Source organism: Tamandua tetradactyla, chromosome 10 (assembly GCF_023851605.1).
Source record: "Tamandua tetradactyla isolate mTamTet1 chromosome 10, mTamTet1.pri, whole genome shotgun sequence".
NCBI classification, from domain to species: Eukaryota; Metazoa; Chordata; class Mammalia; order Pilosa; family Myrmecophagidae; genus Tamandua; species Tamandua tetradactyla.
In genome coordinates this window covers 32,484,608-32,512,030 of record NC_135336.1, presented here as the reverse complement: position 1 = coordinate 32,512,030, position 27,423 = coordinate 32,484,608, and the positions used below count along the sequence as shown (strand labels likewise).

The 27,423-nt window shown below is 36.5% G+C and overlaps 1 protein-coding gene across 2 annotated transcripts; it reads left to right on the top strand.

The window, feature by feature from the left end:
• The first annotated feature begins 50 nt into the window (after positions 1–50).
• Positions 51–27,423, top strand: QTRT2 (queuine tRNA-ribosyltransferase accessory subunit 2). 2 transcript variants are annotated; one of them, XM_077118343.1, is made up of 10 exons: positions 51–187; positions 3,227–3,447; positions 4,200–4,255; positions 5,764–5,840; positions 8,197–8,409; positions 12,491–12,690; positions 15,447–15,598; positions 17,917–18,034; positions 23,775–23,993; positions 25,451–27,423. In XM_077118343.1, the coding sequence occupies exons 2-10, from the start codon at positions 3,248–3,250 to the stop codon at positions 25,509–25,511; spliced, it is 1,296 nt and encodes a 431-aa protein (XP_076974458.1). In that variant the 5' UTR covers positions 51–187; positions 3,227–3,247; the 3' UTR covers positions 25,512–27,423. The 2 variants fall into 2 exon arrangements, with proteins under 2 accessions (XP_076974458.1, XP_076974459.1); XM_077118344.1 differs by having other exon boundaries at positions 23,775–27,423.

The following is a 27,423-nucleotide window of genomic DNA, read 5'->3' as shown; positions in this document are numbered from 1 at the left end:
CCGCGCTCGCTTTGACACCGCCTTTGCCTTTTACAGGCGCAGTGTGATGACGCAATACCCCCTGATTGGCTCCGCATCGGAGGCGGTAGCTTAGGGGGGTTGACAGAATTCGGCAAGCCGGCCACGTGATAACGAACTGTGAAGAGTTTTAGGGGTCTGAAGGCCAAATAAGTTGGAAAGTTGGCAGGTAAGTGGCCCCTTTCCCTGCTGTTGTGGGGACTGCCAGAGATGGAGGAGTCGTGTCGCACCCAGACGCTTCCTGGTTTGTTGCGGTAAATGTAACTATACTTCCGCCACATTTCTCTTTCCCTTTTCTGGATTTTGTTCTCTTAAATCCAGATTATCCCAAATCGTGTTAGTTTCGTCGCATCTCTGAGAGGAAATGACTTTCTTTCGACCCGCCTCTGCTCCAGGATATTATCAGCCGGAAGTTTTTGCTGGACTGCTCCGGAGACTTTGGATGGATGGGACTCTTTGCATCCCTACCGCAGGCGTCTTTCCATGTCTTGAGCCTCGGTGTTGGCGCTGAGCGAAAATAAATCCATTCTTTTGACTGAAGCCTAGATATTCCCAGGACAGTCCATTCTGAAGTACGTGGATTTAGAAAGCCTGCCCATGATTTCGAGCAGAGGCTGTATTCAGGAGTTTTGAATCCAGCTACTTAGGCAGCATGTTTAAAAACCCTCGAACCCTTAGTTTACCTATTAGCAAAATGGAGGTGTAATACCTAAAATAATTGGAGCGTTGTAACCATTCAAAACCAATGAATGTAAAGTGCTCTGCCCAGAAAATGTGAACTATAGTAATCTTGAGACTGGCGAAAATGAAGTCAGGGAAGTCGTACTCGTAGACTGTTGCAAATCCGTAGGGCTGTTTACAAACTTAGTGTCCATCGAAGGGATAATGATTGAGTAAATTGTTACATCATACTATGCAGAATCATGAGGTAGTTATTTTATTTTAAAAGGGTAAGTTATCTCCATGTCTCTTCTTTAGGAAAAATATCCATCGTGTATTACTGGGAGAAAAGCAATTGCAGAGAACTGCATGTAGTCTATTATGTTTCTATGTTTGTAAAAGAAAACCATGTTCAGAAACATCCCTTTCCACATATACAAGTATGTTTAAAATGTTGGTATGAATACGAAGAAAGATTATGGAGGCTGGGAGGATGGATAGCAGCAGAGGAGGGAGATAAGGGAAAACAAGAACAACAAAAACATAACAAAATGGAAATATTACTATAAAATTATGTCTTAATATTAACAGTTAATATGTAAATATTGCATATGCTTATGGACGAGATAAACCTTCTATAGGCACCAGCCTATGATTTAAGTCTTGGCTCTGCAGTTTACCAGCTGGTGGCATTATTAACATGTTTCCTCATTCCAAAAACAAATAATAGCATCTATCTTATGCAGTTGATTTGAAGATTAGCCAATTTAATATGTAAAGAACAATTGATACATAGTAAGTACCCAATAAATGTTAGTTGCTACTATTAATCATTATGTTTTTCAATAGGTGAGTTTAATTTGTTACTTTTATTGTGATTACTGACATATTTGCACTTATTTCTACCATCCTATTTTGTGTTCTATATTTTTCATGTAGTTTTTAGGTCTCCTTTTCTCTTTCTTGCTTTCCATTGGATATATCATCTCCAGCCTTCCCAATGGATTTGGAAACTGTGCATTCTGTCACTAATCTTTTAATGGTTATTTTAAAATTTTTAACACCCATACTTAAAATTTACTATTATTTTGTATCTCTCTCCTCTCAAACAGTGGGAGGATTTTAGAATGCTCTGTCTCCAAATAGGCTCCTTCTCATCTTTTGTTATTGTTTTCTAAAATTTTAGGGCCCATCATTCCACGTGTCTTTCTGAGTCAGCTGAGTGCACCATATTGTTTAGAAGTCCTTCAGGCTTTTCTGTGTATTTACAAACAGTGTAAATGGAGGTGGGGGGTATGGATGTGTATTTATATATGAACACAGATTTTCTTTCATAAAAAATGTAATCACCTAAGCTTGGTGTTTTTCACTTAACATATTGTGGGACATTATTCCATGACAATATGTGGAGAATCCATCTAAGAAGCATTTTAAATTCCTTCAGAGAAGGAATGATTTATCTATGAACAAAATTTGGCCTAGCCAATTGGCAAAATTTCCAGAGGAATGGTACTTGCTGTAGAGATGCAATGAATTATTTGTAAAGTGTTGAATAGTGACATTTTTCAAAGAATCCACCATGCATATTTCTCAAGTTCTGTAGTGTATTTTAAAAATAGGGTCCAGGATTTATTTCACTGAATAATAATTATTTAGCAATATCCAACAAAGTAGTTGATAGTTTTCTGATTTTTTTTCTGTTGTATCTATGGAAGTTGGAAGGTACATCTTTATTTTTTTTTTTAAAGAAATTTTTTTTTTCCAAATTATAAAAGTCATGTTCATGGTGGGCCACAGTGTTTCGGTAGGCAGAGTTCTCGCCTGCCGTGCTGGAGACTCAGGTTTGTTTCCCCATGCCTGCCCATGCCGAAAAAAAACATTATGTTCAGTTGCTTGTGGATTACACATATGCTCCACACAGGTTCTCACATCTGTTTGAACATAATGTAAGAACAAGTTGGAAAATAAAAATCTCTCATTATCCTTCCACTCAGAGATAATCTATATCTTTTGAAATATATTCTTCCATATATGTTAATAAATACCAGAATGCTATTTTGAGTCTGTTTTCTTCACTTAACAACATGTTAGAAAAATTTCCTGTACTGTTACATATTCTCTCAAATTAAAGACAAAAAAACATGGATCAAATCAGTATAGCCTAAGCATTGTGACCTTTCTCTATACACATTTTCAAGATTGAGAATGAGCCTGAGGATCAGAGGCTTTATGGTGCTTTTTCCACAATTAGTCTTTTACCATCTGACCTTCTGTTTGGTTTTTATCAGCTCAAACAAACATCTATCACTGAATGTAAATTTAGTTGATAACATGATAATGCTCTGTGACTTGAGGGAAGAATATTTCATTCTCTCTGTGTTTTTCCTCATTTCCTTATTCCTGGTACCTAAAAAATTTGTAGATGGAGAGAGGAGTAAATGTGCTACCATTCTTTTTTTTTTTTTTTGTAGGTGGCTTTCTTTGCAAAATGCTTAGCTTTTAGATATCATAAGAGTTGCTTCTAAATTTAAGACTCTTTTCTTATCAGGATTTAGAGAAATCACTTAGGATGAAGCTGAGTCTTATCAAGGTAGTTAATGGCTGTCGCCTAGGAAAAATAACAAACCTGGGTAAAACTGGGGACCGCACCATGGACATTCCAGGTTGCCTTTTGTATACCAAGACTGGCTCTGCCCCACATCTGACCGATCACACACTGAATAATATCCACGGAGTTCCAGCCATGGCTCAGCTCACACTGTCATCACTGTAAGTATTGGACTTAATGGTTCAAAGTTAACTCTGATAGCAGTTCCTTATAAGGTGTAGCAAAGAGAAAGATTTATTATTCTTATGTGTAAAAATTGTAGATTGTAGAATGAAATCAGAAGAAAGAGATCTAATATACATCATCCTAATCCAGAAGCCACAGGCCAGACCTACATTTTAGATGTGCTTCAGTTTTCCTCCAAACCTCATGTCCCATACTGTCCTCATTACCACTGTTCCCAGGGGTCACAGGACAGGAAATATTTCATGAGAGCTAAACTCGGAGTCTTAGGGCTGTCCCCTTGCACCAGCCTCAAAGTGTTTTCTTTCAACTACACATGAACTTGCTAGCACTACTTTTTCGAAACGGAGCTTGTGGGAATAGATCATTTTGTGTAATGTACATACTGAATTTATTCTTACTTTTTGAAGAATATGCTGTACAATCAAATAACTCTGTGGTATTATGTTACTAACTGATTTTAAAAGGACAGGAGGAAGAAGATTCAAGTATTCGGAAACACTCAAATCTTTGCTAGTTTCTCAACTCACAAGAACTACTTGCAAATTGGGTTCATTAGCCCAAAAAAAAGTCAGACTAGTGAGCTGGGATTTATGAATAAGAGTATCCTTTATTGTTCAAGACTACATTTACTATCATGTAGCTTATTTGGGTGAGGGCTTCAGTTATATAGGCTGTCTGGAGAATGATTTATTATTATGTTACATTTTTCTTTCTGATTTGCTTCCAGGGCAGAACATCATGAAGTCTTGGTAGAATATAAGGAAGGAGTTGGAAAGTTTATAGGTAAAAAATAAGTTATTTGTATGTGCCTTGTAATGTATGAATTTGGAGTTTGGAGGTGCAGTTGACTCTTTGACCTTTCATTCATGTATTTTTTTATTCAGCAATTTAATAAGCATTCATTAAACATGCAAGAACCAGGCATTAGGGATTCAAAGATGAAAAGGAAGTAATTGTTGTCCCCATGGAACTAATTTACAGCCTACCTGAGGTAAAGATAAGCAGACAGGTGATTTTAGCAGAATGTGGTTGACTGCATTTTCAGAATTAGGGATATGTACATGTATCACCAGAGCCTACAGGAAGAAACTCATAATTTGCTCTGGAATAAGTATGGTGGGAAAGCAGAGGAGTGACATTAAAGAAAGAGTTCTTGAGAGAGAAGAGGAGGGGAAATCTTATTTGGATCAAGGAAGAGTAGGAGTTAGCCAGGTCAAAAGGTGAGAGCAGAGGTGGTAGAGGCATTCTAAGCACAGAGCAAAGACCCAGCATGAGAACTGTATGGAATATGTATGAAATCAAAAGCAGTCTCATTGTGCTTGGACAAAAAACACAAGGCATAGGGTGAATAGTTTCTGTACACCTATATTCTGCTATAGTAACAGCAATAGGATTTTATATGTAGATGTATGGGTCTTTTATTTATGAGAAAAGCTGCTTTGATCTGAGGCCAATTTCAATAATTAGCTTTAAAGTATACAAGCATATAATTAAGTAAAAGTGGTTAATTTAAGCTTTCTAATGATAATTGTAATCATTGCAATTGTGAAGAACAATGGAGAAATGCAGAATTTTTTTAGTTTGCCTTATTTATTTGGTCTCTTTTCAATGAAATAATCCAATTAATAATTTTAAAAATAATCTTATTAATTTTTTTATTTTTAAAATGTGGGACAGCATATGAAATTTAAGTACATCTGGTTTATCAACCCTTTTTTGGATTTTTTACATAAGTGATTGTCTTTTTGACCAAAGAACCAAAGAAACTCTGTCATCTTGAGGCAATGAAGCTTATTGAAAGTCAGGTCCATTTGCAGTATCATATAGCTTCCCTTTATTGGGCCTCTAGGAGACCATGATGTGAGTTGGCTTTATTATTGATGAGATTATCTTTTGAGCATATCAGTTCATGTTATCAACAGCAAATTCCTTGGGTGATACTTGGATTTTAATACCTGATATTAAAATCTTCTCCAAAGAAAACCAAATGGGATTAACATGTTATTAAACACTTTCATTGTATCTCTGCTTTAAGATCTATCTTTCATTTGTTGAAATTGATTGTCATTAGACATAAATCTTTGCGTTTCATCTTCTTATAGCTTGGTAGGTTTCAGAGTAATCTTTTCACTCATGTTGATAGGCCATCTATAATTCTAAAATCAGGTACCAGCAGTTTATTCTGATTAGAATTTGCTTTATCTAGCTATACTCATGCAGATGTTTTCTGTTACAGGTCTGTATAATTGTTTATGTAAGTGCTTTCAAGGGTCTTTTTTATATCTGTACAGGCATGCCAGAATCACTCTTGTACTGCTCCCTGCATGATCCAGTCAACCCCTGCCCAACTGGTTATGTAACAAACAAGGTCTGTGTTTAGTTTGCTAAATGCTTCTAGAATGCAATATAACAGAAATAGAACAGCTTTTAAAAAGAATTTATTAAGTTACAAGATTACAGTTCTAAGGCATCCAAAGAGAGATACCTTGACTCAAGAAAGGTTGATCTGGAAGGCACATGGCTGATATCTCCTGGTCCTTGTTCCCAGTTCCACTGCTTCCAGCTTCTGATGCCAGTGGTTCCCTCTCTAAGTGTCTGTGGGCCTTCAGTTAGCTCCTCTGGGACACAACTCTGGGTTCTGGCTTGTTTAGCATCTCATGGGAAGGCACATGGTGATATCTGCTAGGCTCTGCATCTCCAAGGGTCTGCTCTGTCTTTCAACACTCCAGGCATCTACAAGTGTCAACTCTGAGCTTTCTCCAAAATATTTCCCGTTTTAAAGAACTCTAGAAGACTAAGACCCACCTTGAATGGGCAGAGTCACATCTCCAACTAGTCAAAAGTTCCAACCCACAACTAGGTATGTCACATCTCCATGGAAACAGTCCAGTCAGAAGATCCCCCCCTACAATATTGAATCAGAATTAAGAAAATATGGCTTTTCTGGGATGCATAACAATTTCAGACCAGCACAATGTGTTCTCAGAAGAGTCTGCAAGGCTGCAGCTTTGTCCCAGGAAGTTAGCCTGTTGTATCCCTCAGATGCAAGGGTCCCACTGCTGGGGATGCTGGTCCATTTCTAACCCAATGTATGGATATGGTGGAATAGCAAGGTTTATATGAGTTAGAGTAAGGTTCCCTAAAGATGGGTTTAAGGCGGGTAATGTATCCTCAGCTTTTTCATTGTAGCAAAATATTTAGAGTGGGAGGAGAGTCAAATACATGTCAAAATACATTGCCATGATGGGGAAAAATGGTAGTGTTCTAGTTTGCTAGCTGCAGGAATGCAATATACCAGAGACGGAATGGCTTTTAACAAGAGGAATTTAATGAGTTGCTAGTTTACAGTTCTAAGGCCGAGAAAATGTCCCAGTTAAAACAAGTCTGTAGAAATGTCCAATCAGAGGCATCCAGGGAAGGATACCTTGGTTCAAGAAGGCGGATGAAGTTCAGGGTTTCTCTCTCAAGTGAGAAGGCACAGGTAGTATTTGATGTTATGCTTTATTTGCAGTTTTAATAGCCTCAGGAAGAGTAGGGAAAGTTGCTGATGAGTGTTATCACATGTATACAACTATATAGTAGACCCTCAGTATAATAATGCTGGCTTTTTAAAAAGACTTTGAAAAAGATAGGCCCACAGCCAGAAATCTTAACTAGTGAAGAATGCTATACAACGATCTTCGTTAAAAAGTTTTTACCTAAGAGGTGGCCCCATAGCATAGTTCCTGAGGACAGTCAGTGTTCTGGCAAGGCTTTCTAGTATATACTGCACTCTCACTATTGATAATAACAATACATATTAATTTTACCTAAATTATTCTTCTGTTTTAAACCAAATTCTTTTTATCTTATAATTTGAATTAAAAAAAAAATACTCTGTCTATTCCAGTAATATAATGAGGATTCATTTAAACAGTGTTCTCATGCCTTAGGACAGAATAAAGACTGTATGCGACCTCTCCATCTACATCCTTATTGAGCTCTATGGCAAGGAATTGCCAAAGAAGGAGCATTATATAAAGTAGTGATCCTCATATACCATGTCTTTGCACATAATTCTGTCTCTAACTCTAATGAACATTTATTAAACAATAATGTGTGAATCCCTAGACTATGCTTTTGGGACAAAAACATGAGTTGAAATATTCTAGGCAGACAAATATATAATGGTGTGGTAAATAATATATTATCTATAAAAGAGTAAGTCCAAATTGCTATAAAAGCTTAAAGGAAAGAGTGAGCGATAATGACCAAGAAGGTTTGAGGAACACTTCAGGGTAGATGATATTTTAATTGTATGGCATGAAGGATGTACAATATTTTATCTGGGAAAGAATTTGGGAAAGATATTTCAGTCAAAAGGGACATTGTGATCAAAGTCACAAAAATCAAAAGCCGTGGTGTTTTCAGGAACATCAAGGTGGGGTGCAGGCAGGGGAGAATAGAAGACTGGCCTAGAAAAATGTAACAGAATTGTTGGGGACTAGCTGGGAAGCTGACTGGTGTGGCTCTTGAAGGATTCTTTATAGGCTATATAGTACATAGAGAATTTGGAATATAGAAAGGAAACATCTTATTAACCTACAATGTCTAGGATATTGAATTACTACCATTTCCCCAATTGTAAAGAAGAATTAAATTCAGTATTGCTCTATCATTTAAAATTTTTTCTTTGTATTTGCATTTTACTGTTACTGATTCCTCATTTTCTTTCTCCATGGCAGTCTGTGTCTGTGTGGGGTGTTGGAGGCCGAGTGGAAATGACAGCTTCCAAGTTCATGGCAATTCAGCAAGCCCTTCAGCCAGACTGGTTCCAGTGCCTCTCAGATGGAGAGGCATCTTGCATGGAAGCAAATTCTATAAAACGAGCCAGAAAGTCTGTTGACCGATCGCTTCTGTTCCTGGATAATTGTCTGCGACTTCAGGAAGAGTCAGATGTAAGGCCGCACTGCTGACTACTCCTTTCTCTCTGATTCTCACCTCTCTACATTCTGTGAGAACACATCCTGTTTCTTTGCTCCCAACTTCTTAGTCTTTTTTATTGTCGCCTTTTTTTAAATTGTCCTGTTCTCTAGGATTCTATCCTCGGCTGTCTTCCATCACATTCCATATGTTCTTGCTGGGCAAACTTCCCTTAGTTCTTTGTTTGTTTGTTTTGTTTTGTTATTGAGATGAAATTCACATAACGTAAAATTAGCCATTTTAAAGGGAACAGCTCAGTGACATTTAGTGCGTTTACAATGTTGTACAATCACCACTTCTGTCTATTTCCAAAACAAAGGAAAACCCCCTCCCCATTAAATAGTTGTGCCCCATTTCCCCCTCTCCCCCTTCCCTGACAATCACCTATCTGCATTCTGTCTCTGTGGGTTTATCCATTCTGAATATTTCAGATGAGTGTTACCATAGAATATGTGACGTTCTATCTGGCTTCTTTCCCTCAGCGTAATATTTTTGAGGTATTACATGCCATAGCATCTATCAGTACTTCATTTCTTTCTATGGTTGAATGATATTTATTCCATTGTATATATGTACCACACTTTCTTTGTTCATTCATCTGTTGGTGGGCATTTGGCTGTTTCCGCTATTTGGCTACTGTGAATAGTGCTGCTGTGAACATGCATGTATATCTATTTATTTGAGTACCAGTTCTCATTTCTTTTGGATATATACCTAAGAGTGCATTTGCTGGGTCATGTGATAATTCTATGTTTAACTTATTGAGTAACCAGCAAATTGTTTTCTACAGTAGCTGAACCATTTTACATGAGGTTCATGAACGAGAGTTCCAATATCTTTACATCCTCTCCAACTTCTTATTTTCCTTTTTTTTAAATTATAGCCATCCTAGTGGGTGTAAAGTAGTATCTCATTGTGGTTTAGATTTGCATTTCCGTAGTGACTAATGATGTAGGGCATCTTTTCACGTTTTTGTTGGCCATTTATGTATCTTTGGAGAAATGTCTATTTAAGTCCTCTGCCCATTTTTTAAATTCTCTTTAGTATTAATTGTTAAATGATTATTAAATTGTATGAATATTGAAGGTAATTCTTAGCTTCAGAATTACATAACTACTTAGGTCATATCATTGGGGTATCCCTCATGTACCTCAAATGCAAAAGTAACCAAACCCATTATCTTATCACTTCAAACGGTTCCTCCTTTACCTTTTCCTCAATCCTTAATCTCAGTTCATGCCATCCACCAGGTCACTCAGCCCAGAGATTTCAATCTTTCACATTTAATATCCGCTTATTCACCCTTCCTTAATTCTGCCTTCCTAAATATCTTCAGAATTGCCTCCTCCTCTCCACCCTTCTTATCACCACCTTAAAACAAGATATCACCTCATCCTCTCATAGGTAGACATTTACCTTTTAATTGTTCTCTCTTCCTCCAACCTCATTTCTATCCAATCCATCTTTAACCCTGCTATCAAAGAGATCTTTAGTAAGGTACAAATAGGAGCTGGTTATTTACTTAAAAGAATTTAATGACTGTCCACTTCTCTTATATGGTATAGATGACTGCTCTGATCTGGCCTTTCCCTATTCCTTCACATATTACACATTGCTCTCTCCCATGGCCTCCAAGCTAGCCAGTTCCCTAAGATGTTATTTTATTCCACTATACTTGTCAATAGACTTCCTTCTGAACTATTTCTTCTTTTCCCCTGCCATATTCCTTCCCTTGTTTCCGGATCAACTCATTTCATTCCACTGTGAAACTGCCCATGAGTCTTTTCCAGGAAGAGTAGTTTTGTTCGCCCTTTGCCAACACTTTAATTTGTATATAGTTATACTGTAGCCCCAATCGTATTGTATTGCAATGATTTTTTTTATGTGTTTAACTTTATTAGACTGTGACCTCAACTCAGTTTCTGTGTCACATCTTTTCTGTCCTCATCAGATAAACATGATACTGGCGCACAGTAAGCCCACAATAAATGCTGGCTGATGGTAAATGGTTATGATGGGGTGGAGGAGATGAAACTAGAGTAGTCAATAAAAGATCCTGAAGACAGAGTTAATGAAGTAGAAGAAGGTTGCATTCACTAAGAGAAAGCCAAGAAAGAGATAGTGATCAGAGGTATTTCAGTGTCAGATCATTTAGATAGAGTAACCCTGAGCAATAATCAGGTCCCACTTATAGCGAAGCACACTGGGTTTAAGAAATATTGTTATTTTGAATTTACCGATAAAAATATAGTTTGGCAAATAAAATTAATGTACATGAAACGGTTAGAGGAAAAACAGATAACAGTATAGTAGAGGGGAAAGCATTAGGAAAATAACACGTACATACTTGAATAACTAGAGAGATCAAAAATTACTTCAGGCTCTGGGAAGGTAAATATACAAAACTTACCAAAATGTCAGTGTTTTTAGCTTTAGATCCTAAAATTCCACTTGTGAGAATCTCTCCTACAAATATACTCATTCATATGTAAATATGACACTGAGCCTTCATCACACAACCCATAGGTACCGATTTTAAAAAGAATGTGGTAGGGCCATGGTGACTCAGCAGGTAAGAATGCTTGCCTGCCATGCCCGAGGACCCCGGTTCGATTCCCGGTGCCTGCCCATGTAAAAAAAAAAAAGAGGAATGCGGTAGATATAGTGATGCGTGTATTGATGCGGAGTTTTAAGATATTGTTACATGAAAAGCAGCAAATTACTGAACATATAATCATATTCATGTAATTAAAACCATATACAGGGTGGGCCACAGTAATTCAACAGGCAGAATTCTCGCCTGCCATGCCAGAGACCCGGGTTCAATTCCTGGTGCCTGCCCAAGCCAAAAAAGAAAAAAAAACAAACCATATACAGTAGAATTCTGGCCTTCCATGTGGGAGACCCGGATTCGATTTCCGGTCCTTGTACTTCTCAACAAACAATTGAGCAAAAACAAACAAACAAACAAAAATTCAACAAATGGTACTGTAATAACATACTCACATGGAAAAATAATGAAATGTGACTCTGCCAAACAGCATACAAAAAAAAAACCTATATGCGTGTATATGTGTTAATTATGTGTATGTAACTGCAAAAATTAAGGCTTACAAGGAAATATACAAATCAACAGTGGCCGGTGTTGGGCACTGGTGGGCAAAAAAATGGCATCTGTTTGTTTCCAATTTGCATTTCCCTCCTAGTGAGTTTTGCAGCTTTTCATGTGTGTATAGGACATTCACATTTGTTTTCCTGAATTTCATACTTGTGTATTTGCCTAGAGTTCTATTGACTTATCACTTCCTTAAAGGGTTTGTTGGACTCTGTCTAGCATATAGCTATTGTTCTATTCCTCCAAGAAGTAAGTTGTCCTTTGCCTTCGTTGATGATATATTTCAGTAGAGAAGTTTTAATGTTTTTGTACTCAAATATGTCAGCTTTCTCTGTAAGCCTTAGCTTACTGAGAAAAGCCATCTTTACCCTCAGATATAAAAAGATTCAATATATTCTTTTAATACTTACACAGCTAAATTTATGTGTTTAGAGCTTAGGTCCATCTGGAATCTATTTTGAGGATGATGTAAAATAGAGGCCTTTATTTTATTTTTCTAAATGGATAGCCATTGTCCTAGCCCAACACTTTCTCAGTTCTTCAGGTTCTATCTAACTAAGGGACTTGGAGGTAACCTAAAGCAGACCTGTTTAAGCATTTAAATAAATTAAAATTTTCCCTTTGCCTTTTGCTCTTGTACTTGCTCTGTGTAAATTTAATCTAAGCTAGAACTGACTAACTACATATATTGATTGTCTGTTTTGTTTTGTTTTTTTACCTTAGTATTTCCTTACCCAGTCAGATGGCTTTCATTTTGTATTCCTTGGAGCCCTAAAGGCTGTCAGAGGGTCACAGGTGGGAAACACCATTCCCCTGGTGTGCTTCAACTATTGCAGCTACACTGAGATCTCTTCTAGTCATTGGACTCCCACGTAAAGTTCAGTTAAGAAAGGTCTCTGCAACTGGAAATGGGTAAAAATTTTGATCCTTTCTTTCATTAGGTCCTTCAGAAAAGTATGATCATCGGAGTGATTGAAGGTGGAGATGTGATGGAAGAGAGGCTACGGTCAGCACGAGAGACAGTCAAGCGCCCTGTTGGTGGCTTCCTTCTGGATGGCTTTCAAGGGACTCCCACTACCCTGGAGACTAGACTGCACTTGGTTTCATCAATCACTGCAGAGCTGCCAGAGGACAAGCCAAGGTCAGTGTTGAGTTAGGATGCAGGCCAGGCGTGTGGGATGCAGGGCAGGGTGCTGACTGAGTTTGTATTATGCAGAGTCTATACATGGGTGTGTCCTTTAATGTGTTGATTATATCCTTTCTAAGCTGAATCTGTCAAGGCTGTCCTTCCTTTAATTTCATAATAAAAGTGAGGTCAGATATTTTACTGTATCCTCTCATTTTTGTGCCAAATATAAATATTCTTCTTAATTTGTTATAATATAGTGTTTCGGGCAAGTACAGAGTCATCTGGGACCCTGGCTTAAATCATAGAAAACTGAGGACAGATCTAGAATGCCTGGTGGGATGAAGATGGACTCAACTAACAAGGTCTTTTAAGAAGTTTTTAGATTTGAGGCATGTAGCAAATGGTGTCATATTTTTGAAGTCCAGAGGACTGGTAACACTAATGGGGTTGGTTCTTATATGTTTTCATAAATCATAAGATTCAAGAAGAGCTGATCTGCAAGGTTCAAAGCTACAAATTCCAAGTTTCTGAGTGTGGCTGGAGTCACTATTTTTTTTTTCTTTATTTAAAATAGTTTTTTATCCTGTCTGGTATGAATATCTGTGCTTTTTTCCTGCAGGTGTATTAAGAGGTTTTTTAATGGGGTGCTGCTTTAGACTCTTCGCATATAGTATATGTAATTTTACCTCTTTTTAAAATATTTCAGGTGTTACTTAAAGTTCATAGATCTTATTATGTACAGCTCCATGAATTTTTAACACATGTATACACCCTGATCAAGACATAGAACGTTTCTCTCACTCAAGCCATTACTGCTTCCCAAATTTTAACCTAGTTTTCATGTGTTTCTTGCTTCTTATCCTGTGCTTTTTTTCATTCTGGGGGAAGATAACAGTTCAACACTAGAATTTCTCATTGTTTTTGGACTTATTTTAGTTAAGTGCTCACAGATGTCTGTTACTGGATTTGAGAGCTGGGATTGTTTGTCTTTATCTAAGTGTGTAGAAATGCCAGCTTCAGTTGGAGAGGAGTTCTAAACATTATATTACTTGAAGGAAACTGCTGTCAGGAAATTCAGCATATATTTAAAGGTTCTAGTTGTTTAATATTGCATAATCCTTTTTTAAAATTTCTTTTAGGAAACAGGGAGTCTGTAAGCTTTTCTCTGCCAATTCATGAAGAGACTATGGGTAAAAAAACCAACATAAAATGTAGCAAAGCCGGCCCTGATCTAATGAATCTCCCTGTCTTTTAGTGGCAAAACCAGGCTGAGTATTATTAACACTTTCAGAACGCCTTTATCCATTATGTTGGGAAATACCATCTCATCTTACATGCAGCTTCTTATTAACAAAGGAAATATAAGAAACATAAAGAAAACCAGCTAGATTCTTAGATACTAAGGCCAGAGTTGAAATTGTGAGAGCAAGAGTTGCTTTGTAAGTGAACCTACGAGGAATATAGTAGGTAAAAAATGTCTTTCTTGAGCCTGTTATAAAAAATAATTACAGATAAAATTAGTTAGAACATAGAAAGTATTTCAGGGAAAAATAAAACACTCAATTTTGAAAATTATGGAGTATATAGATACCCTGGAAAGTTCACTGTAAGACTAGAGAGGTTGTTCAGAAGGGGTGAGAATGGAAAAGAAACCAACCTTTATTGAACTTCTCTTTGAGGCCAGAAACTGTGCTGTGTACTTATTCATGTATACAACAATTTTGTGGGGTGTGTTTCCTTGCTCTATTTTTTTGTTTGGTTTGGTTTGGTTTGGTTTTTTGATTGACCAATCTTCACACACGTACAGTCCATACATGTTGTACAATCAGTGGCTCACAATATCATCATATAGTTGTATATTCATCACTGTGATCATTTTTTAGAACATTTACATCACTCCAGAAAAAGAAATAAAAAGACTCATACATACCATACCCGTACCCCTCCCTCTCATTGACCACTAATATTTCCATCTCTCCAATTTATTTTACTCCTTATCCCCCCTATTATTTATTTATTTTTCATCCTTATTTTTTTACTCATCTGTCCATACCCTGGATAAAAGAAGCATCAGATACAAACTTTTCATAAGCACACAGTCACATTGTAAAAGGTTTATCTTTATACAGTCATCTTCAAGAATCAAGGCTACTGGAACACAGCTCAGCAGTTTCAGGTACTTCCTTCCAGCACTCCAATACACCATAACCTAAAAGGGGTATCTATATAATGCATAAGAATAACCTCCAGGATAACCTCTTGCCTCTGTTTGCAATCTTTTAGCCACTGAAACTTTATTTTATCTGATTTCTCTCTTCCCTGTTTTTGGTCAAGAAGCCTTTCTTAATCTCATGATCCTGGGTCCTGGCTTATCCTTGGAGTTCTGTCCCACAGTGCCAGGGAGATTTACACTCTTGAGAGTCATGTCCCATAAGGTGGGGAGGTCAGTGAGTTCACCTGCCGAGATGACTTAGACAGAGAGGCCACATCTGTTACTCTAGTTTTTAAAATGAGCAAACAGAAACTCAGAGTTGAAGAACCCTTCCCAAAGTAACACAGCAAGTAAATAAATGGCAGAGCTAGAGTCCAAGCACATTTTCTTGGCTTCCAAAGCCCTGTGTTCTCTCCACCACACCTTACTATCCACCACCTGCCCCTCTAACCATGATTGCTGTTTTTCATTATTGATTTTAGTGCTCTGTTCGTTGGAAACTCTGATTTCATTCCTGGCATTGTCCTCATGTCGCTTTTCTTACGTCTTTTCACAGACTTATCTGTGGTGTAAGCCGGCCAGATGAGGTGCTTGAGTGTATTGAAAGAGGAGTGGACTTATTTGAGAGTTTCTTCCCTTATCAAGTGACAGATCGGGGATGTGCCCTGACTTTCAGCTTTAATTACCAGCCGAATCCTGAAGAGACATGTAGGTCTTTGAAGTTAATACCTGTGTTATCTTTAAGTTTCTTCTATTTCCTATTAATTTTTGGCTTGAGTCACAAGACAGGAATATATACATGCTAAGAAGCCAGTCTTTTATAAAACTGCATCTTTGTTTCTTATCTTTGCATCCTGGTATGTTAGCACTCAAAACCAGATACTTAATACACATGTAGCTCATCAATATTAGGAAGTGATTTTGTAGTGAGCAGAACTAAGAAAAATGAAACCTCTTCTATCTAAAAAAAGAATGTACTGAATGAATAGTGATGAAAATCTAAGAACAGAAGCCTTTGAACTGCTTGGTAAAAGTTAATTCATTTTTCCACAAAAGAGTTCTTGTCTACTTTTTGCAAATCCCATGCTATTAAAATTTAGGGAATCTCATCACCCTCTGATCTTAGAGTTACTTTTTGTTTCTTTTTTTTTTTTTTAAACAAAATGTGAAGCTGTTTTCCTCTGCTAATGTTGCTATGAAGCATTTCCATTTTCTTTTATTGCTTAGTTATTCAAAAGACAAGAAAATCAGTTTCAGATTCTAACAGTTAGCTGGCAGTAGGCAAGGAACTGGGATACAGACTTTCTGGCTGAGGTCCCTTAAAGCATCTACCCAGTTTTTCAGGAGAATGTTGCATTTCCCTCTGGTCTTCAGAGATGTGCTTTCCTTTTCCTCTGTCTGATCAGCTTTGAGCTCTTCCTCAGCTATCACTAACCTTAAATTTGATTAGGGTCAGGAACTTCTTTAAAGGTTCCTTTTATTTCCCATGAGTTATTAAAATTTCATTCAGAGAGTGTTAAATCTTTATAAAGCAACTTTCTCATTAATCTAGATTAGGATATTTCTGAAAACAAAATAAATCAGGTTGACCAAATTCTTACATATAAGAGGCCAGTTTTACTGTTGTTTTAGGCAGACCAGGATATCATGTATATGATATTTTATAAATTTATAAATTTTCTTGACTTCATCTACAAACTAAATTATTTCCACCAGGACAGAAGTAAGTGTTAGTCATCCAACAATGCTCTAAAAAGGGGCTGATGTGGAGTTTCTCTGGAGTAAATTCCTTTGTGAACAGAAGAAAGCCTACTTTTTTCATGATTAGAAAAACTGAAATATTTTGAACATTTTTAAAAAGTACGATTATTAATCATCTTTGTGTGTGCATGTGTGTGTTTGTGATAAAGTCCTTTACCAATAATAAAGTGCAAGTTCCAAAAGAATAAATTGCCTAATATGGACAGCAATTCCCCTGAGTAACAGGATTTCCTAAAATATCAAGGCTAACTTTGTTAGCATTAAGCTCTTTATTATTTCTCCCGTGTCAGCTTGCTGGTTAATGGGAGCAAAATTATGATAGCACTAAGTTCCATACTCAGGTCACATCTCTTCACATCCCAGAAATATCTCTTATCTGTTTGCCCCTGTTCAAGTCAGGTGGCTCTTTGTATAGTAGCTGGTGTTACAGTTTCAGGAATGTTCCCTTTCAAAACTGAGCTCAAGGGAACAACTCAGGTCCCCATTTAATTCTGCACAGTCTTGAGTTCCTGGAAGACCAGAATCTCCGTACAGAATATATAAATTAAACCATGTTCTTTAATCTACTTGGAATCTAAGCGGTTATAAAGCCAAATTTATTTTTGTAATGCAAAAATAAATTTGTAATGTAATGCATAACCGCATTATGATTAAACAAGGGAATAATACCAACACATATATATTCTCTCTCTCATTCATACATATTCACACACACACACACACACAACTGTTATATACTTGTAATCATAATTGGCTTAGACTCTTATAAAACTCTAGTTTTTTTCATAATTGGATAAATCATTAATATTGAATGAAATTTTTAAAACACATTATTACAATGACATTTAATAATGAGGACCAGGAGAATATTATCTATAATAGTTGCCACTGAAATACTTCCAAAGACCAAAATCTTTCTTTCCAATACAGGGACTGCTTAAAAGTTGCAAATCCCCTGGGTGTTCCTTTAGCCAAAGTCTCCCAAAATTCAGTCAACTGCACACATACACAGATTAATTTCATAGTTTCCTATTGATATTATAGTGAGGTAGGAGGCAAATTCTAAGTCGTTTTGATATAGATAATAGATCACTGACTATCTTGGTGCATATTATTTTTCTTTTCTTGTGTGGTTTCTTTAGAATAAATACCCAGGAGTAGAATTGCAGGGTCAAAGGGATGAAATAATAACTAAAATAAAATTCTTCAAATGGCCACTCCTTATGTGATCTTCATTCAAGACTTTTTATTGGTTTGTTCTTCAGTATTACAACAAAATGGGACACAAGAAGAAATAAAATATCTGGATCAAACAAAGAACGTTAAAACAACCAGTTGCACTGAAGAAATGACATCATTTGAAATTAATCTGAAGGAAAAAAAGTAAGGAATTTTTTTTATTTGGATTTTGATTTCTTTCTAAATTTCAGTCTGTTCTTAAAAGTTTATGTAACTGTTCCCTTTTTATTTTATGACTTCGCAAAATATTTATAGTTGGTTATTTTTTGGTCCTTCACAAATTCAGTTCCAGAAAAACTCTTTTCCTGGAGGTGAATTTATGTACTTTGTCATGTCAGAAAACTAAGGCTATATTGCTGTCATTTAGAAAAGCTATCAAAGAGATTAGACCAACTCCATTGTGTATGCTATCTTTTACTTCTTCTAATTACTTTAAATGATAGAGAAAAATAAGGATTTCAGGTTGAAACACAAACTTTTAACTTTTAAGGGACTTCAGTCATCTTAATTATATACCAGTTATACATCTTAAAGAAAATATTTGCCTCTATAAGAAATGAACTAAGATGCCTTCTAACTTTGTATTTGAACAAAAATGGTCATCACCAGTGGACCATTTAGTGGTTTTCTTGCGAATTTGGTGCATTTACTTTAGGGCTGGAGTGTTTTTTCTCTTGTGTGATGGAGCATCCTTGAGGTCCTGACTTACTGATGTCTGCCTAATAATAGTAGAGACTTGAGAATTTATGAAAGGATATGAAAATTCTAGTTCTTGTCTATATAGTCTATAAGGGCTTCGAGATTGTAGCATGAAATAGTGATGTCTACCACATTTAACTTCTTGAAAAATAGATGAAATTCATTTTTGATTGTAGAATGTTAGGTCAGTTTAAATTGTTAGTACTTTATAGATTTAATGGGAAATTGTAATGTTCTTCTTACTGTCAGCACTATACTTGAAGTTTTGGAGGTTTGGAGTTAAAATCCTAGCACTGCTCCTGACTGTGTGACCTTGGTTAAGTCACTTAACCTCTCTTTAATATATGATAAAAGGTAAAGCATACATAGTGCTTAGCATGTGTCCAGCAGTGTTCGTCCCTTTAGCATATTAACTCTTTTAATCCTCATAGTTCTACAGAGTAGGTACTGTTATTGTTCTTAATCCACTGATGTGAGAACCTAGGCACAGAGGGAGGTCTAATAACTTGCCTGAGTGAGTTTTGGAGTCAGGAATCAGCTTAGCTCCAGGGCCTTCCCTTTTAATCCCCATAGTAGCTCTTGTTTCTTCATCTGTAAAATAATAATAAAAATGCCTATATCCATATAATCAGAGAATACCTCACAACCCTTATAAAATGGTTGAATATGCAAATCAGAGTGGTCCAGTGAATTCCAAACAGAATATATTCAAACAAGCCCACCCCAAGGCACATACTTATCAAACTGTCAGGTGTTGAAGAGCAGCGGAAAGTCCTGAAAGCAGCATGAGAAAAGCAATCTACTGCATACAAAGGAAAATACGTAAGATTGACTTTAGACTACTCTACAGGCACCATGGAAGCAAGAAGGCAGTGGTATGATATTTTTAAGATCCAGAATGAGAAAGGCTTTCAGCAAAGAATTCTTTATCCAGCCAAGTTACCCTTCAAAATTGAGGGAGAGATTGAAATCTGTAAAGACAAAGAAAGATTGAGGGAACTAGTCAACAAGAGACCAGCCCTGTAAGAAATACAAAAGGGAGCCTTATCAGCTGATAAAATAAGACAGGAGAGGGAGGTGTGGAGGAGGGCACAGAATTGAAGAATATGAATAAAGATAATTTAAAGAAAAAGAGAAGAAAATAATATATAGATCTGACATAAAAATTAAAGGACAAGATGGTAGAGTTAGTAACTGCTTTTACAGTGATTACTTTGAATGTTAATGGACTAAACTCACCAATTAAGAGGTACAGACTGGGTGGTGCAACGCTGGCAGTGGCAGAATTCTCACCTGCCATGCTTGAGACCCAGGTTCATTTACTGGAGCCTGCCCATGCCAAAAAAAGTAAAAGATACAGACTGACAGAATGGATCAAAAAACATAACCATCTATTTGCAGTTACAAAATGCATCTTAGATTCAAGGACACAGTTAGATTGAAAGTGAAAGTATAGAAAAAGATCTTCTGTGCAAACTGTAACCAAAAGAAAGCAGAAGTAGCTTTAATATCAGACAAAATAGACTTTAAATGTAAAGACGTCATAAGAGATAAAGAAGGACGCTACAAATTAATGAAAGGGACAATTCACCAGGAAGAAATAACAGTCATAAATGTGTGTGGCTTTCAGTCAAGGAACTCCAGAGTACATGACGCACATATTGGAAAAACTGAAGGGCACTATAGACCTATCAATGGTAATAGTGGGAGACTTCAGTATAACACTCTCTGCTATAGATAGAACAACCACACAGAGGATCAACAAAGACATAGAGAACATAAACAATAGGATAAATGATTTAGATCTAGCAGACATAGATAGATCATTACATCCTAAAACACCAGGATATACATTCTTCTCTAGCACACATGGAGTGTTCTCCAGTATAGATCATGTACTGGGACACAAACTGAGTCTCTATAAATTTAATAAGATTGAAACTATCCAAAACACTTTGTCTGATCACAGAAGAGGAATAAAGTTGGAAATTAATAATCACCAAAGAACCAGAGCTTTCATCAATATATGGACATTAAATGGCATACTCTTAAATAATCAGTGGGTCAAGAAAGAAATTGCTAGAGATATTGGTAAATATCTGGAGACAAATGGTAATGAGAATACAACATATCAAAACTATGGGATGCAGCAAAGGCAGTGCTGAAAGGGGAATTTATTGCCCTAAATGCCTATATTAAAGACAAGAATGAGCAAAAGTTGAAGATTTAACTGCTCACTTGGAGAATTTAGAGAAAGAATAGCAAACTAACTCCAAAGCAAATAAAAGAAGAGAAATAATAAAGACTAAAGCAGAAATAAACAAACTAGAGAACAATAAAACAATCAAATCAATAACACTGAAAGTTGGTTCTTTGAGAAAATCAATAAAATTGGTGGTTCCTTAGCTAGACTAACAAATTAAAAAAAGAGAGAATACAAATAAACAGAATCAGAAAGGAGAGGTGGGGTCATTAATACAGATCATGAAGAAATTTTTTAAATCATAAGAGAATATTATGAACAACTATATGCCTACAAACTAGGCAACTTAGATGAAATGGACAAATATCTAGAAACACACGAATTACCTATACTGACTTGAGAAGAACTGGAAGATCTCAACAAACTAGTTACAAGTAAAGATCCAATCAGTCATTAGAAATCTTCCCACAATAAAAAGCCCAGGCCAGATGGCTTCACAGTAGAATTTTATAAACATTTCAAAAAATACCAATGCCAGTCCTGTTCAAACTCTTCAAAAAAAAATTGAAGATAAAGAAACGTTACCTAACTCACTTTATGATTTAGTAATAGGAGATAGCAGTTGAGCTTCTTTGCCTCAGAGGATTTTGTTGAAAAGGTAATGAGGCAGCCAACTTAATGGGAGAAAATATTTGGAAACCATATATCAAATAAAGGCTTGATATCTTGTGTACGTGAAGAAATTAGACAGCTCAACAACAAAAGAACGAACAACCCAATTATAAAATAGGCAGAGGAAATGACTAGGCACTTTTCTGAAGAGCAAATACAGATGACTAAAAAGTGCATGAAGGTCTGCTCATCTTCATTGGCTATAAGGGAAATGCAAATTAAGATGACAATGAGATATCACCGCACACCTATAAGAATGGCTATTGAACATACAGAAAACTATAAATGTTGGAGAGGATGTGGAGAAATTGAAACACTTATTAACTCTTGGTGGAAATATAGAATGGTTCAGCCGCTGTAGAAGTGAGTTTGGTGATTCCTCAGAAAATTTAATATTGAGTTGCCCTGTGACCTGGCAAATACCAATACTCGGTGTATACCCAGAAGAGTTGAGGGCAGTGACACGAACTGACATTTGCACACTAATATTCATAGCGGCACTATTCACAATTGCAAAGGGGTGGAAACAGTCCACGTGCTCATCTACAGACGAGTTGATACACAAAATGTGTTATATACATGAAATGGAATATTATGCAGCATTTAGGCAAAATGATGTTCCAAAACATGGTAATGTAGATGAACCTTGAGGACATAATACTGAGTGAAATAAGTCAGACACAAAAGGACAGGTACTGTATGATTCCATTATTATGACTTTGATAAAGCCACCGGTGTTTTGGAGCAGCTAGAAGGAAAAATCTGAGTTGAAACATGGTAGCCTGTGACAGACTCTGGGTGGGACCTGTTCTGTAGCTGCTTGTTGAAGTATGCTTTGAAAATCATTGCTTTTTTCTTTCTTTTCTTTGTATATATAAGGTATATTTTACAACAGAAAAAAGGTAAGAAAAAAAAACTATAGACAGCTCTAGTAATATTAGATAAATTCCTGAAATTAAAAAGCAAAGAATGTACAGAAAAGTATGCAAAATAATATTAGCTAAAGTATACTTTCCATTGTGTCAGAGGGTTTTAATAAGGATTAATTAATTCAATTCTTTATTGACCCTGTAGAACAGATACGTTATCATCCTCAGCTAAGTCACAGAGAAGCAACTTGCCAAGGTCACTCAGAAAATGAGTGGCAGAGCAGGGATTCAAATCCAGACAGTTGTGCATTCTGGATTAAGCTCTGTGCCTCATATAGCACATATTCATATTCCTGTCACTCCGTTTTAATAAATTTTAACATTTTGTCATAGTTGTCTCCTGTTTTTAAAAGAAAATGTTACAGTTACAGCTCAGGTCCCCTGTGTACCCACTCTTGTGCTCCCTTCTTCCCGAAAGGCAACCACATGTATCTGCTATGTCTCTTTCTAGTACATTTCATTATTATATGTATCTTTGTGTGTAACATATAATGATACATGATAACATTGTATTCTTTTTAAAGGTATGATATGCTAAATGTTATTCTGCAACTTTGTTTCAAGATTTATCCACACTAATAAATGTACCTGGCTGATATAAAAAAAAAAGCTTATCTCCAAGGGTTGTTGTGGATGGAGATTAAATGAGACAGTGGATGTAAAGTGCTTTGTAAAGCGCAAAAAGTGTGTCTTCTGATGATAGTTCTAGTGGCAAGTGGGACAGATGTGTCATTCACCCAGAACAGTATTTCCTAGTAACATTTTATACTTTTGCAGTGTGACTAAGCACACTGAACATAAGTGAGCAACTGAGTGAATCTTTTTATTATTAGAGAAGTTGTAGGGTTACAAAAAAAACCATAAATAAAATACAGAGTTCCCATATACCACCCTGTTACTAATACCATGCATTAGTGTGGTACATTTTGATGAAAGAACATTTTTATAATTTTACTATTAATTTTTGTCCACAGTTTACAATAATGTTCATTGTTTGTGTTATATAGTCCTGTGTTTTGTTTTGTTTTTTAAATTTTTATTTTAGTAACAAATACAACCTAAAATTTCCCCTTTTAACCACATTCAAATATATAAATCAGTGCTGGTGATTACATTCACAGTGTTGTGCTACTATGAGTGAATCTCTTTTGATAGACTCCTTTGTAACTCTCAGTCCTGGAGGTTGCTCCATCAAAAAAAGATTTCAGAGTCTTCATGACTTACTGTGTTCTCTTTTTAAACTTTTGACCACCATCAAAATGACACTGCCAACAACATTATTAAACACTGCTTACTACACCCCAGCAGAAGAGAATGTCTAGATTGTGGATTATTTTTTATTCCTCACTTTCTGGAATGACATTATGACTTTCTTTCTTAGATACCAGGAGGACTTTGGCCCGCTGGTGAGAGGCTGTTCCTGTTACTGCTGTACAAATCACACTCGTGCATACATCCACCACCTCCTGATGACCAATGAGCTGCTGGCTGGGGTCCTTCTTATGATGCACAACTTTGAACACTACTTTGGATTTTTTTATTCCATCCGGGAAGCACTGAAAAGTGACAGACTGGTACAGTTGAAAGAGCTCATCCGCAGGCAAGCATCTTGAAACCTGGCAAACGCAAGTCTGACTCTTAACATTGAGCCTATAACACTGTTTCAATGTGGGAAGCAGAGAAGAAATGGTGTTAGCTTTAATTATTTATACTTGGGAATAAGGTCTGCCCAAATAAGTACTGCCTGTACCAAACTATGCTTTTGTGAGGCTGAAGAGATTTCTTCTAAATCTTTTTAAATGACCTAGATTGATCAGAGAGAACTGAACCATGACTTTTTTAATTATTATAATTTTTCTGATATATCTTCATGCACCATACAGTCCATCCAAAGTATACATTTAGTGTCTCAAAATATCATCACATAGTTGTGTATTCGTCACCATAATCATTTTTAGAACATTTACATCACTCCAGAAATAGAAATAAACCAAAAAAGAAAGAAAACATACATCCCATACTCTTTACCCCTCCTCATTGATCACTAGTATTGCAATCTAACCGTTTTTTGTTTTTTTTTACCCCTCCTCTCCCCCTCTATTATTTATGTGTTTTTGGTCCTTATTTTTTTACTCGTCTGTCCATCCCCTGGATAAAGGGAGCATCAGCAACAAGATTTTCAGAAGCACACAGTCACATTGTAAAAGCTATATAGTTTTATAGTCATTTTCAAGAATCAGTGCTACTGGAATACAGTTGAACATAACCATGACCTTTTAATATTTCTAGGCTAACTCTTTTAGTCAGGATTCACTAGGCTATTATAGACAAAGCTTTAGATGCAAGGGGACAGCCTCAGAGAGGGGGTGATGAGATCTGAGGGTCTACTGAGTTGGATTGGGGGTTGAAAGGAGAGGACTGGTTATGAGTAGCATGACTCATATCTATGGGCACATGCCTGAAGACAGAGAAGGAATCTGGCTGAGTCAAGAGGTTTCTTTATTTTGATACTTATACTGTCAGGAGACTCTTGGACACTTCTGTTTTCCATGCTGCCCTGGCAGGGCAATCAAACAGAAATGGTTCTCGTGACTAAACAGGTCACATCTCTCTGGAATGTGGGACCCACCCATTGCTCCTGTGATCCATTGTCCCAGGCCATACTCCATTTGATCATATGGTTTGTGACTTGTCTTCCTAAGGCTGATGCCATTACTTGATAGGAGCTGAAAGTTTAATCTGTCCTTCAACCTCATTAAGGATCTAACCACCTAATAACTGTAGCCCCATCACTTGTGGAGATTTATTCTCTGTGTTCACTACACTGAGCTCTGGCCTGGCAGATAGAGATTAGGGTTTCAGTCCTCCTCAGCTATGAAACCAGGCGAATCACTTAGCCTCTCCATTCCTAATTCCTCCTGAAAGAATGGGGATAGGGATTGTTAATAGGACTAAATGAACTTCTGAGATTGTATCTAACTCTAAATTTTGAGAAACAAAAAATTTTAGATTAGAATTATAACCCCACTTGCCTTCCTTGTTTATTGACCACTGTAGACCTATTGAAAAATACAGTCGGGCCAGGACTGACGCACCAGTAGATATATTGAGAGAATAAAAGGTTTGACCTGTGGGCTTTGAAATATTTGATGAATTGGCATCAGCTATCCTGAAGCTGGGATTCCCAGGCCATCTCAGAGTGAGTTTTTCTGCTCTTGCTATAGGAGTAGTATTTGTGTTGATGATATGTGACAGGGGATTTTTATTTCCTTTATGATTTTCTTTATTTTTCAAGTTTTCTGTAAGGAATAGATAATACACGCACATGCACACAGTTTTTATAACAACGAAACCAAAAAAGAGATACTTGTCTTTTGTAGAAATGTATTTGTTTTACATTCTTATGCTGTATTGTGCTGTTTGTTCATTATTTTAGTGGGCATTACTGAATGTTTTAAATTATTATGTGGTTACTGTGTTTTTATGTATTGGGAGCCAGTCTATATGGTTTTCTTTTATGTGTGGTGTCATAAATTTTGAAATCATGGAAATTCCTATAACTCTCCTCCAGGAGTGGCTAGGGTATTACATATGTAAGAGAGAGTTTCTATTCTCAAGGATCTGATTGTTTTGAAATGTAATTGGATTGAGCGTATTCATATGTGCATATTTCTGCTCAATGCCAAACCCATGAATTTGGAGGAGTATCAATAAATATCCCGGATTTCATATAAAACTTATACTTTTTTATTTATACCCCAAACACTGAAATTCTGCCCAACATTGTTCAGTTTCCTGGGTCTTTTTCTTATTAGCACATTTGAAAAAGTGTTTCTTTTCTTTAATGCTGTAAATTTATTAAAGGCAATCGCCAGTGAACGTTTTGAATTTTAAAAATTGACTGTGTATTGCTTTCTCTAAATGCCAGTGAGACTATTAAACAGAATATTAAATTTCCATGATACCAGAAATGTTCTAGAAATTTCTCAATAGAAAAATACATATTTTTCTACATTTATTCCATCTGTAGTCATGTTTAAGAGCACTCATGCCAAATGCAAAATCCAAAAAGGAGGCATTTTTCAGTGATATACATTATGGAGATACCTTTACATGTGTCTTTAAATTATATAATTAGAGGCCTTAAAGCCATGGTAGCACATAATAAAAATAATAACAACCACAGTCTAAGGAGCATGTTTAATGTGCCAAGCATCTTAGTAAATGTTTCCCATACAGATCTCATTGCCCTTAGAGCATTTTTGTGAGATGTAGGTATTACTTATCCCTATGTTAAGAAGTTTCAGGAAGATTGAACACCCTGCCTCACGGCCTCCCATGAGTTTCAGGAAAGTTAAATAGCCTCAGTAGTAGAGTTAGTTACTAGGATAGGCTGTAGTTCTGGCTGACCAAAACTTAGCTGTTTTTAGTAATTGTGCACTAAATAACTTTTTAAAGACTTGTGACTCAGAAACTCTTGAGTTGAAGATGCTAAGGGAAGCAAGTCCTTTCAGCCCTGAGTTATGGGATGCTTTAGGGGCCTTGCTACATGCCCAGTCCCCTGCTCTTCCAATGGGGAATAGTTGGCATTGGCACATGTGGTCCACTATTATGTTGGTGCACGTAGGTGCTCATGTGGTTTGTATTCCAGGTCCCCAATTCTCTACCCTTTACTCTCTACCACCCCACTCTAACCCAACCCCCCAGTTTGGACTGTAACCATGCCTTGGATGGTGTTGAAAAGGTTTGGGCACTGTGGTCAGTTCAAGTGGACTCATGTATTCAATAGGCATCCAAGGTTTCTTTTATGGCTTAGGGAAGGGATATTTTGTTATTCTCTAAGAATGAAGTGAGGGAAAAGGATTCTAAAAAATACTTTTTAAAATCAACCACTTATGTAATTAAAGCATTTTAATAAAATTTCCGACAAAGACCATCAGAGGGTTCAGGCTAAATGATAGAAGCCGCTGTTATATCCAGTATGTTTTTGTTTGTTTTTTTCCCTGCAGGGATAGCTTGGAGCACACTGA

Excerpts from the sequence above, each read along its gene's own strand:
- QTRT2 (XM_077118343.1), top strand. The coding sequence starts at position 3,248 with ATGAAGCTGAGTCTTATCAAGGTAGTTAATGGCTGTCGCCTAGGAAAA. Across the intron at positions 8,410-12,490 it reads GACTTCAGGAAGAGTCAGAT|GTCCTTCAGAAAAGTATGAT; the intron begins GTAAGGCCGCAC and ends TTCTTTCATTAG. Across the intron at positions 23,994-25,450 it reads TTGAAAGAGCTCATCCGCAG|ACCTATTGAAAAATACAGTC; the intron begins GCAAGCATCTTG and ends TGACCACTGTAG.